The sequence below is a fragment of the Camponotus vicinus genome, unplaced genomic scaffold, assembly GCF_025532165.1.
Source record: "Camponotus vicinus isolate PSW18456_S1 unplaced genomic scaffold, iyCamVici1.0 SCAF_12, whole genome shotgun sequence".
In the NCBI taxonomy this organism is placed as follows: Eukaryota; Metazoa; Arthropoda; class Insecta; order Hymenoptera; family Formicidae; genus Camponotus; species Camponotus vicinus.
In genome coordinates, this window is record NW_028141948.1 from 17,360,360 (window position 1) to 17,373,411 (window position 13,052).

General features: G+C 39.5%; 3 protein-coding genes across 4 annotated transcripts in view; all 3 read left to right on the plus strand.

Moving 5' to 3' along the window:
- The first annotated feature begins 1,359 nt into the window (after positions 1–1,359).
- Positions 1,360–4,192, plus strand: LOC145962895 (uncharacterized). Of its 2 annotated transcripts, XM_083084371.1 has the most exons (6): positions 1,360–1,662; positions 1,757–1,964; positions 2,056–2,256; positions 2,333–2,594; positions 3,546–3,678; positions 3,762–4,192. In XM_083084371.1, exons 1-6 carry the CDS (start codon positions 1,375–1,377, stop codon positions 3,894–3,896), a joined length of 1,227 nt encoding a protein of 408 aa, XP_082940497.1. In that variant the 5' UTR covers positions 1,360–1,374; the 3' UTR covers positions 3,897–4,192. The 2 variants fall into 2 exon arrangements, with proteins under 2 accessions (XP_082940497.1, XP_082940496.1); XM_083084370.1 differs by lacking the exons at positions 3,546–3,678; positions 3,762–4,192 and having other exon boundaries at positions 1,375–1,662; positions 2,339–3,123.
- Positions 4,193–4,334: 142 nt separating this feature from the next.
- Positions 4,335–5,008, plus strand: LOC145962899 (uncharacterized). Its single transcript, XM_083084377.1, has 3 exons — positions 4,335–4,434; positions 4,536–4,638; positions 4,711–5,008. Exons 1-3 carry the CDS (start codon positions 4,397–4,399, stop codon positions 4,885–4,887), a joined length of 318 nt encoding a protein of 105 aa, XP_082940503.1. The 5' UTR covers positions 4,335–4,396; the 3' UTR covers positions 4,888–5,008.
- A 296-nt stretch (positions 5,009–5,304) lies between these two features.
- Sdc (Syndecan) overlaps positions 5,305–13,052 on the plus strand; it is a 69,373-nt gene continuing 61,625 nt past the window's right edge. The window contains exon 1 of the mRNA XM_083084374.1: positions 5,305–5,604. Coding sequence (XP_082940500.1) covers positions 5,530–5,604 — 75 coding nt within the window. The 5' untranslated portion in view covers positions 5,305–5,529. The remainder of the gene's footprint in view (positions 5,605–13,052) is intronic.

The following is a 13,052-nucleotide window of genomic DNA, read 5'->3' on the forward strand; positions in this document are numbered from 1 at the left end:
GAATTAAAAACTTTCTTTTCGCGGGCGTTTAATTTTCGCGCATGCAACTAACTTACTCCGATGTGTTATATAAACCGATCATAAAACTCAAGAACGTATAAAGAACAAGAATGAGAGAGATTGCAAATAGTGTGATTATGATTGCGCAGTAAAGTGGAACGTTTCTGTTAACTTTTTTGATAGATTGGGAAGATAGAAACGAAGAAAAATAACGCTATCGATTTTTTAAATGTGATCTGTGTGTGAATTTCCAGAACTGATTTAATAGAACAAAAATAGCGAGTAAGCAATGAAAAAAAGAATTATATGTGTGTGTGCTAAAATTTTACACTTATCTCTATATATTATTCTTTGCTCATTTGGAAGTATAATCTAAGAATTTTTCTTATCACAAAGGTGCCAAGATAATCTATCGATGACAATTGATTGTCGAGGTATTCGTAGGGACAGATAACATAGAGAAAAACGCGGGCGCGACGACGCTCGACGAGAGAGGTGGGGATCAACTGGAATCGCAATAAAACAATGGAAATATTGGAATCGGCGCAATATGATTCCGCGACGGGTCGCGAAATGAAACGAAACAATGTTTGCGTTGCGCGGAACGTCGGATATCCCTCTCTCTTCCCGTCCTCATCTCGTCCTCTCTCCTCTCCCGTCCCGCGAACCGAGATTTGTTAATATCGAGCGCGTTCTAGCTAGTACTGTGCCAAAATGGCCGACGTTTAGTCGTCCTTTAGTTCGGGTTTAAGTCGCTTGCTTATCACTCGGCTGTTTACACTACCGACCTTCAACATTATCTTCTCCTCTTTGCATTTCGCTCTGAACGCTCGTGTTTCATCCAATGCGTCCTTCGCGTTCCGTCCATAATACAATTTAATTTAATATTGTTTAGCAAATTTTATATAAGAAGCAAAAATATAGTGTCTCGTAGATATATACATATTGTTATATATTAAAAATTTTATTGCAGACACACGTATTAATCGTAAATGAAACGTCACGTCACGCTTTTCGAATTAATCACGGAAACAAAAATCGATGCATATTGATAAAATGATAATTTGTAAGGTGTAAAGAGAGAGATTTTTAAAAATGTAATCTAATCAAAGTAGATGATTTAATCGTGGCGACTTTCAAGTTTCGAGAGACACTCGGTAGACACATCGGCGACGTCGGTAGCAACTAAACAGCTGACTGTTCTAAAACCGCGCTTAAACAAGCAAACGAGGCCGCGAAACAGCGGTGGATCAATGCGCGTGTAGGAGACATCGTTTGTATCCGCGAATCGGCTTGGATTAACTTCAAATTAGACAAAAGTCGGTGCTTCCTTTGAGCAAAGCCGTTAACGGCGCCCCGTTAGCGTAAAGGAGCATGTCCGCGGAAGCGACCACGGTGCTGCTGAAGAAGAGGGAGAGGACGCAGAATTGGATCCCCGAGGAGAAGAGCGCCTTGTTTACCCTGATCAAGCACCATGTGAACGCGATCGAGAACAAGAAGATCGACGCGGCCGCGTCCGCGATGAAGTCCCTCGCCTGGCAACAGATCTATTGCGCATTTCGCGGCAGATTCTCCGCGGACCGGGACATTACCAGGATCAGGGAACAATGGCGACGGATGAAGGCGCAGGCGAGGATGGAGATGTATACGTACGCCGAAAAGGTGCGGTCGTTTAAGATTGTTTAAGATTCGAGACGCGTTTTTTTTAAACATAAATTTTTCTCTCTCTTTCTTACGGTGCGTCTCGTTCGCGCAGGTGCGAACTTTGGGACCGGAAGCGGCCGCCAAGTCCCACCCGTCGAATCTTTCGATCGAGGTATGGCGACTGATGGAAAGCGTGCGTAAGAACGATTGCGAGGCCGATCGTTCGGACGACAGTAGTCAGGATAATGAAAATCCGACAAATCGGACGGCGTTACACGTCATCCTGGATAAATTGACGTTACCTACGCCGGAGACGTCAGGTTGGGCTCTCGGACGCGGTTTTCGAGCGACTCCTCGCTACTTTCGAAATTATCCTTGTATTCAAAATTCAAAATCGGGACAATTATTTAGGGCCGGGACACGAGATTAAGATCGAGGTCAACAGCGATACGGAGGACGAGAACAGTCGCGGCGAGCTGTCGCAAAAATTGTCGGATGACAGCTTTTTGCCGCAGAAGCGTTCCAGGATCGCGACGGAGGACGAGCCCGTAGATCTTGTCGAACAAAAAACTACTTGCCCCGACAGCGTTTCGACATCCCGTATTGACGATGGTACACGGATGTTTTTTTTTTTTTTGTCTAAATTCTACGCGCGAAATACAGCAAACGAGTTTGTTCTTCTTTCAAGCTACAGAACGCAACGACGCGAGAAACGAGTTATCCTCCGCTTCCGTGGGTTGGAACGATCCGGTCTCGTCCGACAAGGACAAATCGGTGCAGAGAGCCACGTGGATCTTCAAGTCCACGCAACGCGAGCACGAGATCAAATTGCGGATGTTGCACATCGAGCTGGAACGTGCGGAGTTGCAAAAACAGACTGCCATTAACGAATTGAAAACATCCGAGATCAAGAAGCAGCTGATGGAAGATCAAGCCGCCGAATATTATAGGTCGATTCATTTGGCTCAACCGAGGGGTAAACCGCTGATCAAAATTATGTACACTAATGCCTACTAATGCCCAATTCTTGGGCATTACTGCTAAATTTTTAAAATTTAATAATTTAAATTTTAATAAATTTAAAATTATTATTTGGAAAAAAAGACTTAATAATACTTTAATAACGTCCATAATACGCATTAATACTTCAATAAAACCTAATAATGCCCAAGTAATGCCCAAGCAATGCCCAATAATTCCTCAAATCTGTACACCGCAATGCCCTCAGTGGTTTACCCCTCGGGCTCAACATTCTTATTGATGTATTGTCGATTATAATTTAATCCAAATGCTCGAGGAAAGAATGTTCGACATTTGAAATCGCGGGAGTCCGTGATATTCGCGGCGCCAGCATCGCCGGGCGCGACTGACAATGAGTTTTACGTTCTAAGAATAAGCGTTTACGACAAGAGACCGCTCCAAGTCGTTCTTGTCGCTCTGCCAAGTCTGATATCGAGTGATTAGTGATCGAGAAAAAATGCAACGAGCAATTACGACGTTTTCGCGGAATATCTCTGCGTTAAGGTACCGCAACGATACTTTCGAAAACGCGATAATTTATACGAATTACACGAATATATACCTTTTATTCATGCTTCTTACCCGGTATTTTCCTCCATCACGGACGTAAATTTTAGTCTTTTTTATTTATTTCGCACTTGCATATCTTCTTTTCCGAATCTACAAAAATGATCTTATTTTTTCGCTAAATGCAAAATTGACTCTCTTTAATGTATTATAGATTTGTGACATATGACCCAAATGATTGTCATAACATTATGTAATGCTTTAGTAGATAGTAGTAGGCATAACCCCTTTCAATAATATCCTATTTTCTTTTTAAATAAAGATTCTTTATTTTTAAATATTTTGTTATATTTTAAATATATTGTGTATTATAGTCAGGTAAGAATGTCTGGAGAACCTGGTTCTGGTGCTGGAAAAGGAGGTGGTGGTGGTGGTTCCATTCGTGAAGCTGGTGGTTCTTTCGGAAAGATGGAAGCTGCTCGTGAAGATCAATACTTTCATAATCTGGTTAGTATTTTTTCTCTTTTTTTAACGTTCTTTGCATTACAATTTCATTTGCTTATTATATAAGTTTAAAAATTTTATTTCAGCAAAAGGAACAATTACAAAAGATGAGAGAGAGCCTTCACGATGAAATCTCATTCCACGAGGAGCAAATTAAGCGTCATCAGGAAGCTATAAATCGTCACAAAAACCGGATTACAGATATGGATAAGAATGAGTGAATGCGTCAAGTCTTATTAGCGTAATATTTCTAATTTTGGCAATACTATTAATTTCAATATAAAAAGATTGGAAATAGTAGAAATAATAGAATATTGCAGCAATTTTTTTCTTATGTACAAAATGTTACATAGATATTAAAGGCAATGCTCTTAATTTAACTGTTTAAGCATGAACTCGAATATTATATAGAGTGGTTATCTTTTTGGGGAGACTATCGTAAGAGGTCTTTGTACTTTAAATGTCTGAAAGACAGTTATATACTTGAAAATAAAACGTGTTTTTCATTATTGTTTAACCTCGTCTTAACGTTAAATTATTTTAAGATGATTAATAAGGCGCGCCAATTTTGATCTTTCAAAACTCGGATGCGAGTTTGTTTTATCCGGCCTTGTATAACCTTTCAAAAATATTTTTTACTTAATTAGTGAATCATAAAAAAATTTATACATTAAATATCTATCGCATAATAAATTTTTTATTTAGTAATTACACATACGCAATGTTTCGATATGTTTATAGAAAAATGCATATGCCCAGGTATTTAAAAAATTTAAAAATATTTGATTTACAGATGTTTCGCTTGTGGTTATGTCATTTTTCTTCGATTGACAATATAAGTGCAAGCGCATATCTTTCAGTTTTAGATATTTTAATAGAAGAAAGAAGCATGATTCGCACATAAAGAAGAACCAAACGTCATTCAGCGATGTTGCATATAAAACAGAATATTATTACAAACAGGTATCATCGCAAGACGTTATTTTATGATGAAACGTATAGCCATAACATGCAACGCGTTATGTAAATATTTAGAATAAGAAATTATTGAAAGTCGTCAAGGAAAAGACCCAAGACGAGATAAAACACATGCAGAGAGAAGTACAAGTAATGCGGAATAAAATCGAAGAACATAATCGCGGCATAAACGAAAATCTGAGATTTTTGAAAGACCTGGAAAAAGATTTATCCACTGGAGATAAGAAGAATTAGCGCGATTCTCGTGCATTGCTATTTCAAAATTGCGTTTCGCGATTCGCATGAAATAAATTGGAAATAAATTTGCGATTCTTATCGACAGTAATTATGATTATTTGGACCAAAATCATTTAATCAACAATATATTTCTACTATATATCTATTATATAATATAATTGTATCGTTAGGAATTTTATTGTTAATTCTACAAATTAATTAATGGTGGATTAATTAATCATTCCGACAGGTCTTATTTAAAGAATGTCAAATACCGCAATACGTTTACAAATTCACGCGCGGTACAGATCGTTATCGTAATTGCCGCTTATCGACCGCGGCGATCTACCCATCTGACTCGTCGCGCTCTCGACAGATGGCGCCGAACGCGGCGGAGGGGGCGGCGCGGTAACATGGCGGCCAGTCGCGGTCGTCTAGTCGACGATAGCGGGCGATCGTCGCGCCGCCAGTGTCTCGCGGTTCATCGATCAGTGTGGTGTGTGTCGCGTTGTTGTTCCGGGGGATTTTTTTTAGTGGTTTATTCCTATACGTTCGGCTACGTTACGCGGCTTCTTCGCGGCTGCTCGTCCCGGAATTCGTGCGCGTGAATACAACGGAGCGGGCACCGTGAGCGGGGCCCATCGAGATTACGGGATAAAAATGCGACTAAGGATACACTGGATTCTGTTGAGCACGGCCGTGGTGATCCTCGCGGGATGCAACGCCGCTACCGAGGTGAGTACCCATCTGCTTATCGTATCCGCGACACGATCGACAGAGAGAGAGAGAGAGAGAGAGAGAAGGCGACTCCCGAACGGGAATCCGCGTCTCGAGGATCGGGACATCGCGGACGTTTCTCTGTATCGCGACGACTCCAAACATCGTCGATACGTGACTCGACGAATCAGCGGCATCAACGTTTTATACAAACACAACGCGCGCTACCTTTCTCTTTATAAAGTTAAGTATTACGATCGAGATATTCTCGCGGATTCTTGGCGTCTCGTCATCGGCCAGTGGCGTTCAAATCCGAAGTAGGCCGCTTTCGCGAATTTCTTCGAAAATTTGTCGTCTCGCATTTTTCAGCGATAACGATTTCATTTCAATTTCAAAATACGAATGACTGAGATAAACAAACGACAGGCAAATTTGTCAGGTCACTTTTATCGTGAAACATATTTGCTCGCGCCATTGCGCGTCAAGTCGGAATAATTGTACATACGTGGAATTTGTACGATTTGAATATATCGGAATAATGATATATACGACATTTTTCTCGTGTTCAAAGAGAGATGTTCGAGCTCGCCTCTTGGCGAAAGCAAAACGTTATTTCGGAGCAACGTATGTCAATGAATGCCGGATCGGGAGGTGACGCGCGTCTCGCTCTCTTCTCTCTCTCTCTCTCTTTCTCCTCCCTCTCTCTTTCTCTCTCTCTCTCTCTCTCTCTTTCTCGCTCTGAACTTTTGTTTGCGTAATAAGTAGACGTTCACGCTGGGGGAGTTACGCTAAAGATCGAGTTTATCCCCGATAACGGGCTGTAACGGGGCTCCGTTGTTAGTCTTGTTAATAGAAACTTTGGAAAGAATCGGAGCAAGTTTGTAGCGCGCAATCTTCTTAATTGGTTAATGAGAGGGAGTAAATTTTAAATAAATAAATGGATCCTTGAGTACACACCGCGACAGATACCAACCAAGTTACATATTTATTCCTTGTTTATATCTCTTTATCGTCAATTTGTATTCGGTCTTAATTAGAAAGAGAAAGAGAGAGAATGAGTCTTAATTAGAGAATTTCAGTCTTAAATAGAAAGAGAAAGAGAGAGAATGAAAATTTAATATATTGTAAAAGTACACTTTTTACGTTACATGGAATAATGGTTGTGTTTTGACGATGGCAAATATGCGAACAAAATATTTGTACGCGTTTTGTAACGTCGATTTTGTCGATACGTTAACTAATAGCTAGGATAACAATCTATAAAGGTGCACGCAGTATTGATTGGACAAGATTCGACTCTTTTTTTTTTATCGTTACGTTACGAGGCTTGTGCAAAAAAGAATCTCGCCGAAAAAAAAATAATAAAAGCCGCGCGCGTTAGAGATTCGGTTCTCTGTGGATGGACCGACGAGAAGCGGTCGATCGTGAAGCGCATCATCACTCGCGTCTCCGCTATCGAAAAACAGCCTTAAGGTTACTTCACTGGAATGTAACGTATCTTGTTAAACCTCTCGCACGGCAAAGTTTGCGCAACAATAATTCGTGTTACGCCGCTGCATGCCGGTACTTGACAGATGGTACCTCAGAGTACTTTAGAGTAGTTTGCGTCAGTCAAGTACGAGGATTCTCGTGGAGAGTTCCCGCAATAATTATTAAAACTATTCAAAAAAAATTTTTGTATCCCGATGATAATCCCTCGGTAAAGAATTCCTTTTCCCAAAACGTTTCCGAGACTGTTCTTCCTTTCTCTCTCTCTCTCTCTCTCTCTCTCTCTTTCTCTTCCGTGTAGAAATTATTATCTCGCGAAAAAGGAGCGCGGAATTTGGCGAAGGGAAAGCGGGAGTAGAGTAGTTTGCGTCAGTCAAATATGAGGATTCTCGTGGAGAGTTCCCGCAATGATTATTAAAACTATTCAAAAAAAATTTTTGTATCCCGATGATAATCCCTCGGTAAAGAATCTCTTTTCCCAAAACGTTTCCGAGACTGTTCTTCCTTTCTCTCTCTCTTTCTCTTCCGTGTAGAAATTATTATCTTGCGAAAAAGGAGCGCGGAATTTGGCGAAGGGAAAGCGGGAGGGACGCAAGGGGGGGGGGATAAATTTCGGAGAGGAGGCGGCGCTCGCGCCCATAAATCTCATATACACCGCGCGCTTACACGTAGTTACATTTTACAATTGCGCGACCTTTAATGCAAGCAATGTACAGAGGAGTGGAGAGGAGAGGAAAGGAGAGGAGAGTCGAAAGCCGACCGCCGGCTGGTTTTAGCGGCTCGATGAAATATCGCTGGTAATAATCTCGCTGCCTTCTCGCGGAAAATGCACGCAAATCGCCTCGGCGCTTAACCATAAGAGGAGCTTTTAAATATTCTCATATTTTTTTGCGCATTATAGTTAAGAAAGAATCTTCTCTAAAACGCAAACTTGGCTTTCGATGCACTCGATGTGGTATTTCCGTGAAAATCGAGAATACACCGAAATTCGAATGAAATTTTTTCTCTCGTAATATCTTTTTTAATATAACAATGGAATTTATTTATTTTCTCTTCTTTTGAAATTGTCGAATTGAAAAATCTCCGTAATATCAGATTCCTGGATTAAGAAATGTCAACGAGCGACTATATTCGTCTTAGGAATTCTCCTTTCTTATTATCGGAGAACGGATATACGGATATCAGACGTTATACGGTAAACAAAGATTTGCACAGAAACGATGAATGACGTGCGGTTAAAGCGAGGCGAATCTCGCTCGGAATCGCGATCAGCTGACGCCAAATTTAATTTCGAGCGATTATTATTCGGGAAAATCGCACAGGCCGCCAACGTAGTTTTTCAATTCGAGAAGATTACGTACGATCGCTTTTCTCGCTGAAAGGGACGCCGATATACGAGCGATGAAGATCCGCAAGCGATGGACATTAATGGCCTTTTACGGCAACGCGTCCGTTCGTCGTGTCGTGGTCCAACGTACCGCTCTCGCACGTACACGTACACTCGCCGTATGTATAAGTGTGACACGTGAGGAGAACGAGGGCATGTCTTTCGATAGGACGGTTGGTGTTGGTCGGCACGTTGATGTAAGCGCCGCTCTACACCTTTCCTCGACGTGTGCGAGTCGATAATTGATAGACAGAGCCGTGGACAACGATGTCACCGTCGTGTCGACTTGATCTCGGCGGAAGAAATTAAGTTTGATTAATATCGTAAACGCGGAAGCGAAACAATTTTGTCGGAAATTGCTGGTAATCGAGCATCGAGCGAATTTTCCTCGAATTCCATCGATGACGCATACGTTCGCTACTACAGGCGTACGCCTCATTAATTAATCCGTCCGCGAGTCTCTCGTAGAAACGGCAACGTCTATCAACGTGTACAACTTTGCTGGACGCCTATTCATTTCACTTGGCAACTCGATGGTCAAACTTACTCCCGTTTGTAGCGAGTAAATCGAGACGGATTCTATTTACCTTGGCAAACCGCATTGTTCTCGTATTTCGATTACGTATAAATTTTGCGCAATTACGTTAATATTATTTGAGAGATGATAACGTTGCGGAGTTGATAAGTAATGGACGAGGAAGAAAAAATGAATATCATTCCAAGTGATATATATAACGATATTGCAATGTTTATATATTATAAATATGTCGAAATTTTTGCGCGCAGCGTGATTGTTGAAATTGAAGGTGGAAAATTTGATTTTCGCGAGTATTACGTATCGCCATTTCGTCGAGTTCTCGAAATGATTAATTAATAGTTGAGCGCTAAATTTTCTACGTGTAGTCTCCTGGGTATCCGCGCACAGTTTGTTGGCACAACTCGTCTCGTTTAAGACTTGCCTCCTTATTTGGTCCGTTCGCGTACGTGAGAGGAGCCTTAATTCGCGCTCGATAAAATGCACTCGAAATACGAATCTCGAGCGGAAGAATCGACCAAAGATTTTCGCGCAAAGATTATCCAGGAACATGTATAATTTTAATGCATTGTAAAATAGCGCTTTAAAAGACGAGAAAATTTAAACTCGTCTACTATTATTAATAAAAGACAGATTTTCTACGATTAGTAACAAATAAGTCGCGTTTCATCGAAATCAAGCTTATCGCTTTTGCCGTAAAATTAAATACAGACTATTGCATTTCTTATCTGATTTTTTTACCAGGTTCTATAGTCATTATAAATGATTTCACCTGCGCCTAATAACACGTTGGAAAAGAATGGGTCAACTTATATCTCAAATAATCGCGCAATTCACCGCGGCACGCGACTAGCGGGGGAAAGAGAGCTCCGGAAAAGAGGAGGGAATATCGGGGTCAGGCGGTAATTTTCGTATGAGATTCTCAAGTATTTTACGAGCACCAGCCATTAAACGCCCACGAACAAAGCTCTCTTGAAATTTGCGTTTTTCGCGTTCTATATTTCCCGGAAGTTCGCTACCGGATCCCGTTCTAATAAACACTCTCGCCTATAATTATTTCTCACGACGGTATTCTTTAATGAGACATGAACTTTGAAACTCAACTATCGCGTGCGATCGATCAACATTTCTATTAAGTTTCGCCTCTTGCGAACCACGTATTTGTTATACTACACTAATAGACGTCAGAGTCAGGTACACGTGAATAAATAAATATAATAAAAAATAAATAGGTAGTAAAGCAGCTTTCAAATAAGGAGACACATTGAATAAAGTCTGCGCGGATTTTCGAGAAAAGGAGGACAAAACCTTCGGAGAGAGAAAAGAGATTCCTTCTACATTCTTGTTACATATTTCGTTTCGCCTCTCTTTTTGAAATAAACTTGTCATCGTAAAAAGATGTCCTGTAGTGTTTTCGATTGAAATAATGTTCTGCACAAAAGTATAACACTTTGCGCGTTGCTCGCCCGCTTTGAAAATACTATCGTCCACGCGTTGGAAACCACCGATGAAGGCGAACCACATCAAAGGCGGTTTAGGTAAAGGGAGTGTTATCGGATACTTAGCTAAGAATTAATGCAACCGAATCCGTCGCGTGTTATGCACGCAAAACACGCGGGATGAGTGCGACATAATTGCAACTATACGCAAATTTACGTCGTATGTTTTACCTAATGTGAAAGCTAAATTATACCCGTATAACAAATTAATGACATAATAATTAGTAATTACGAAGTTAATTAAAATCATCTCGCGTCCTTTTTCCCATTCTGCGCAAAACGAGTTAATGACGATAACAGCGATTCACATTTAATATACATGGCGCATCATTATTAATGATATCCTGTACCGATATTCAGTTAATACAGACGATTGTTATTCGAATGTGTGATTTAGTATTTAGTCTATTTCCAACGTACAATTTTAAAACCACAATTCGGGCATTTTAAAGAGAGCTTCGCAACAAAGAATTCTAGATAACGGTTCACCGTCTTCCGACGATGAGGACTTCATTTTCCTCAGGGACCTTATCCTATCTTTGTCGTCATACTTTAATCTGCGGTTTTTGAAAGCTCCCGCTGCTCTCGGTATGGTTGGACTTTCAAGGATCTCGCTGGTTCTTGATACGCACACACATTCATACACACAGAGGGAGATAAAGACAGAGGTAGATTGTTACACTCGGTACCGCTCGAATTCTTAGTCTAAAAGTCGCCGCTAGTATCAAGAAGAATCCCTCCGCAATCCACTTCCTATCGTCTCGGAAAGGGTGGCAGAAGCGACCGTCTCGTGAAAATTGGCTCGTTACTCTTCAGTTTTCGCAGGCTTCCCGGACCCAAAAAAAACTTTCATCCATCTTGCTCAGGCTGTCCCACAGGCGACAAGCTACCTCTTGTACGCTTTTTCGAGTTCTCCTTTTAAGAATTTTCGAGCTTTCCACGAAGAACGTTCGCATTCCTATTTCTCAAGCTTGCAATTCCTCGACACGATGAGAAATGCTCAAGGGTATAGAAAATTATATGACCCGCATGGAAAATTTATGCTAAGTAAGTACAGCTAAAATTTTGGTACAAGAGACGTTTGATAATTTCAGAATAAATTTTCGCGTGAATGGACTGACAATGAGATATGAATTTTTAAAATATCAGGCAACATTGTTCCTTCTAATTCCTCTATCTAATGGCGTTTTAATCACGTTCAATTCAATTAGTTCAAGGTATCTTTCAATATTATCGACCTTATGCATAATTAAATTTAAACGAATCCTATAATCTTTTATAATAACAAGGAAGAAAAAACTAAAAGACTATTTATAAATTTTACATTACATATTTTTCAATATAGTATTATTACAAAAACTGAATCTTAAATGTTTTTTATTTTAAATAATTTGATCAGTTATATTTGATAAAAAGTTTTCAAGTTGATTTATTTATTCTTTAAAAATGAAATGCACATGAAATTTATAAACACAATAGTTATCTTTTTTAATTATTTATTTTCACATAAATAGATTATATGAGGCAAATTGTGTGATTTTTTTGTATTGTAATAAAAATAATAAAATATCGTGATTGTCAATTGGAAGAATTTTGATCAATATTGAGGAATTCAATTGGAGAATGCAATTCAATTATTAACATATAATGAGATAAATGTATGTGAAGGTTGGAGATATTTCAGATATTGATATAAAATTCCAAAAGGCACTTTAATAATTAATTTGGTAATAATAATTATTTGCTTTTTAATACAGAGAAGGATTTGTACATTTCTTCGGGAATGATTATATATAATATTTTTTACTAAAAATTTTAATCTATTTTCTCTCTGAAAAATTGTTTTGATCTAGTTTTCAAAACACACACAGTTTATCTTCTCTACACAAATTTATCTTGCATATCATACGGTCCAATTAAGCCGCATGCAAGAGATAAATCTAATCCTTTATTTTTCAAATTCTATATCGAAAAAAAATTTGTATCAATAAATAAGTAAATGAAAAATTATGTTACTGTTAATTGAAATGTTTTAGCTAAATATCGAAGTGGTTTATGATTCGAAAGCACGTTTGTGCTTCTACCTTTGTATGATTTTTTTTTTTAAAGGTGGTCCATCTGTATCGGAATTACGCTATCATTTTTACGCTGATTAAGCTGATTTTTACGCTCGACATGCGTGATCGTATTTCAATAAAGCCGCGATTCGAAAAAATTTCAAATTCCAATCTCGCTTGGAATCCCGAATATGTTGCCGCGATGGCAAATAAAACAATCGCGCCGCTTTGATTCTAAATAATTTGCCCGAAACTAATGCAACATGCGCCCAGACGCGCTTAATGCATATTTATGCGACAGATCCGATGGGTACGTTTGCGTTTTGCATATCGCCTGGTGTCATCGCGCACCTTTACCCGTTTATTGAGTTTGGTACATCAAGGAACGACCTCTTAAGCGTCCCTTGAGGATAAACCTCGAGAGGCGAAATTATGAAATGGTCGATCCTAGAGACGGATTAAAATACATCGTTTGACTTCTCTCCGCATATCTAACGTAG

Bases quoted from the DNA above. Each gene is read 5' to 3' on its own strand.
- LOC145962895 (XM_083084371.1), top strand. From the start codon at position 1,375: ATGTCCGCGGAAGCGACCACGGTGCTGCTGAAGAAGAGGGAGAGGACG. The intron at 1,663-1,756 runs GTGCGGTCGTTT...TCGTTCGCGCAG, and splicing joins TGTATACGTACGCCGAAAAG to GTGCGAACTTTGGGACCGGA. The intron at 1,965-2,055 runs GTTGGGCTCTCG...ACAATTATTTAG, and splicing joins ACCTACGCCGGAGACGTCAG to GGCCGGGACACGAGATTAAG.
- LOC145962899 (XM_083084377.1), top strand. From the start codon at position 4,397: ATGTTTCGATATGTTTATAGAAAAATGCATATGCCCAG. The intron at 4,435-4,535 runs GTATTTAAAAAA...CATATCTTTCAG, and splicing joins AGAAAAATGCATATGCCCAG to TTTTAGATATTTTAATAGAA. The intron at 4,639-4,710 runs GTATCATCGCAA...GTAAATATTTAG, and splicing joins CAGAATATTATTACAAACAG to AATAAGAAATTATTGAAAGT.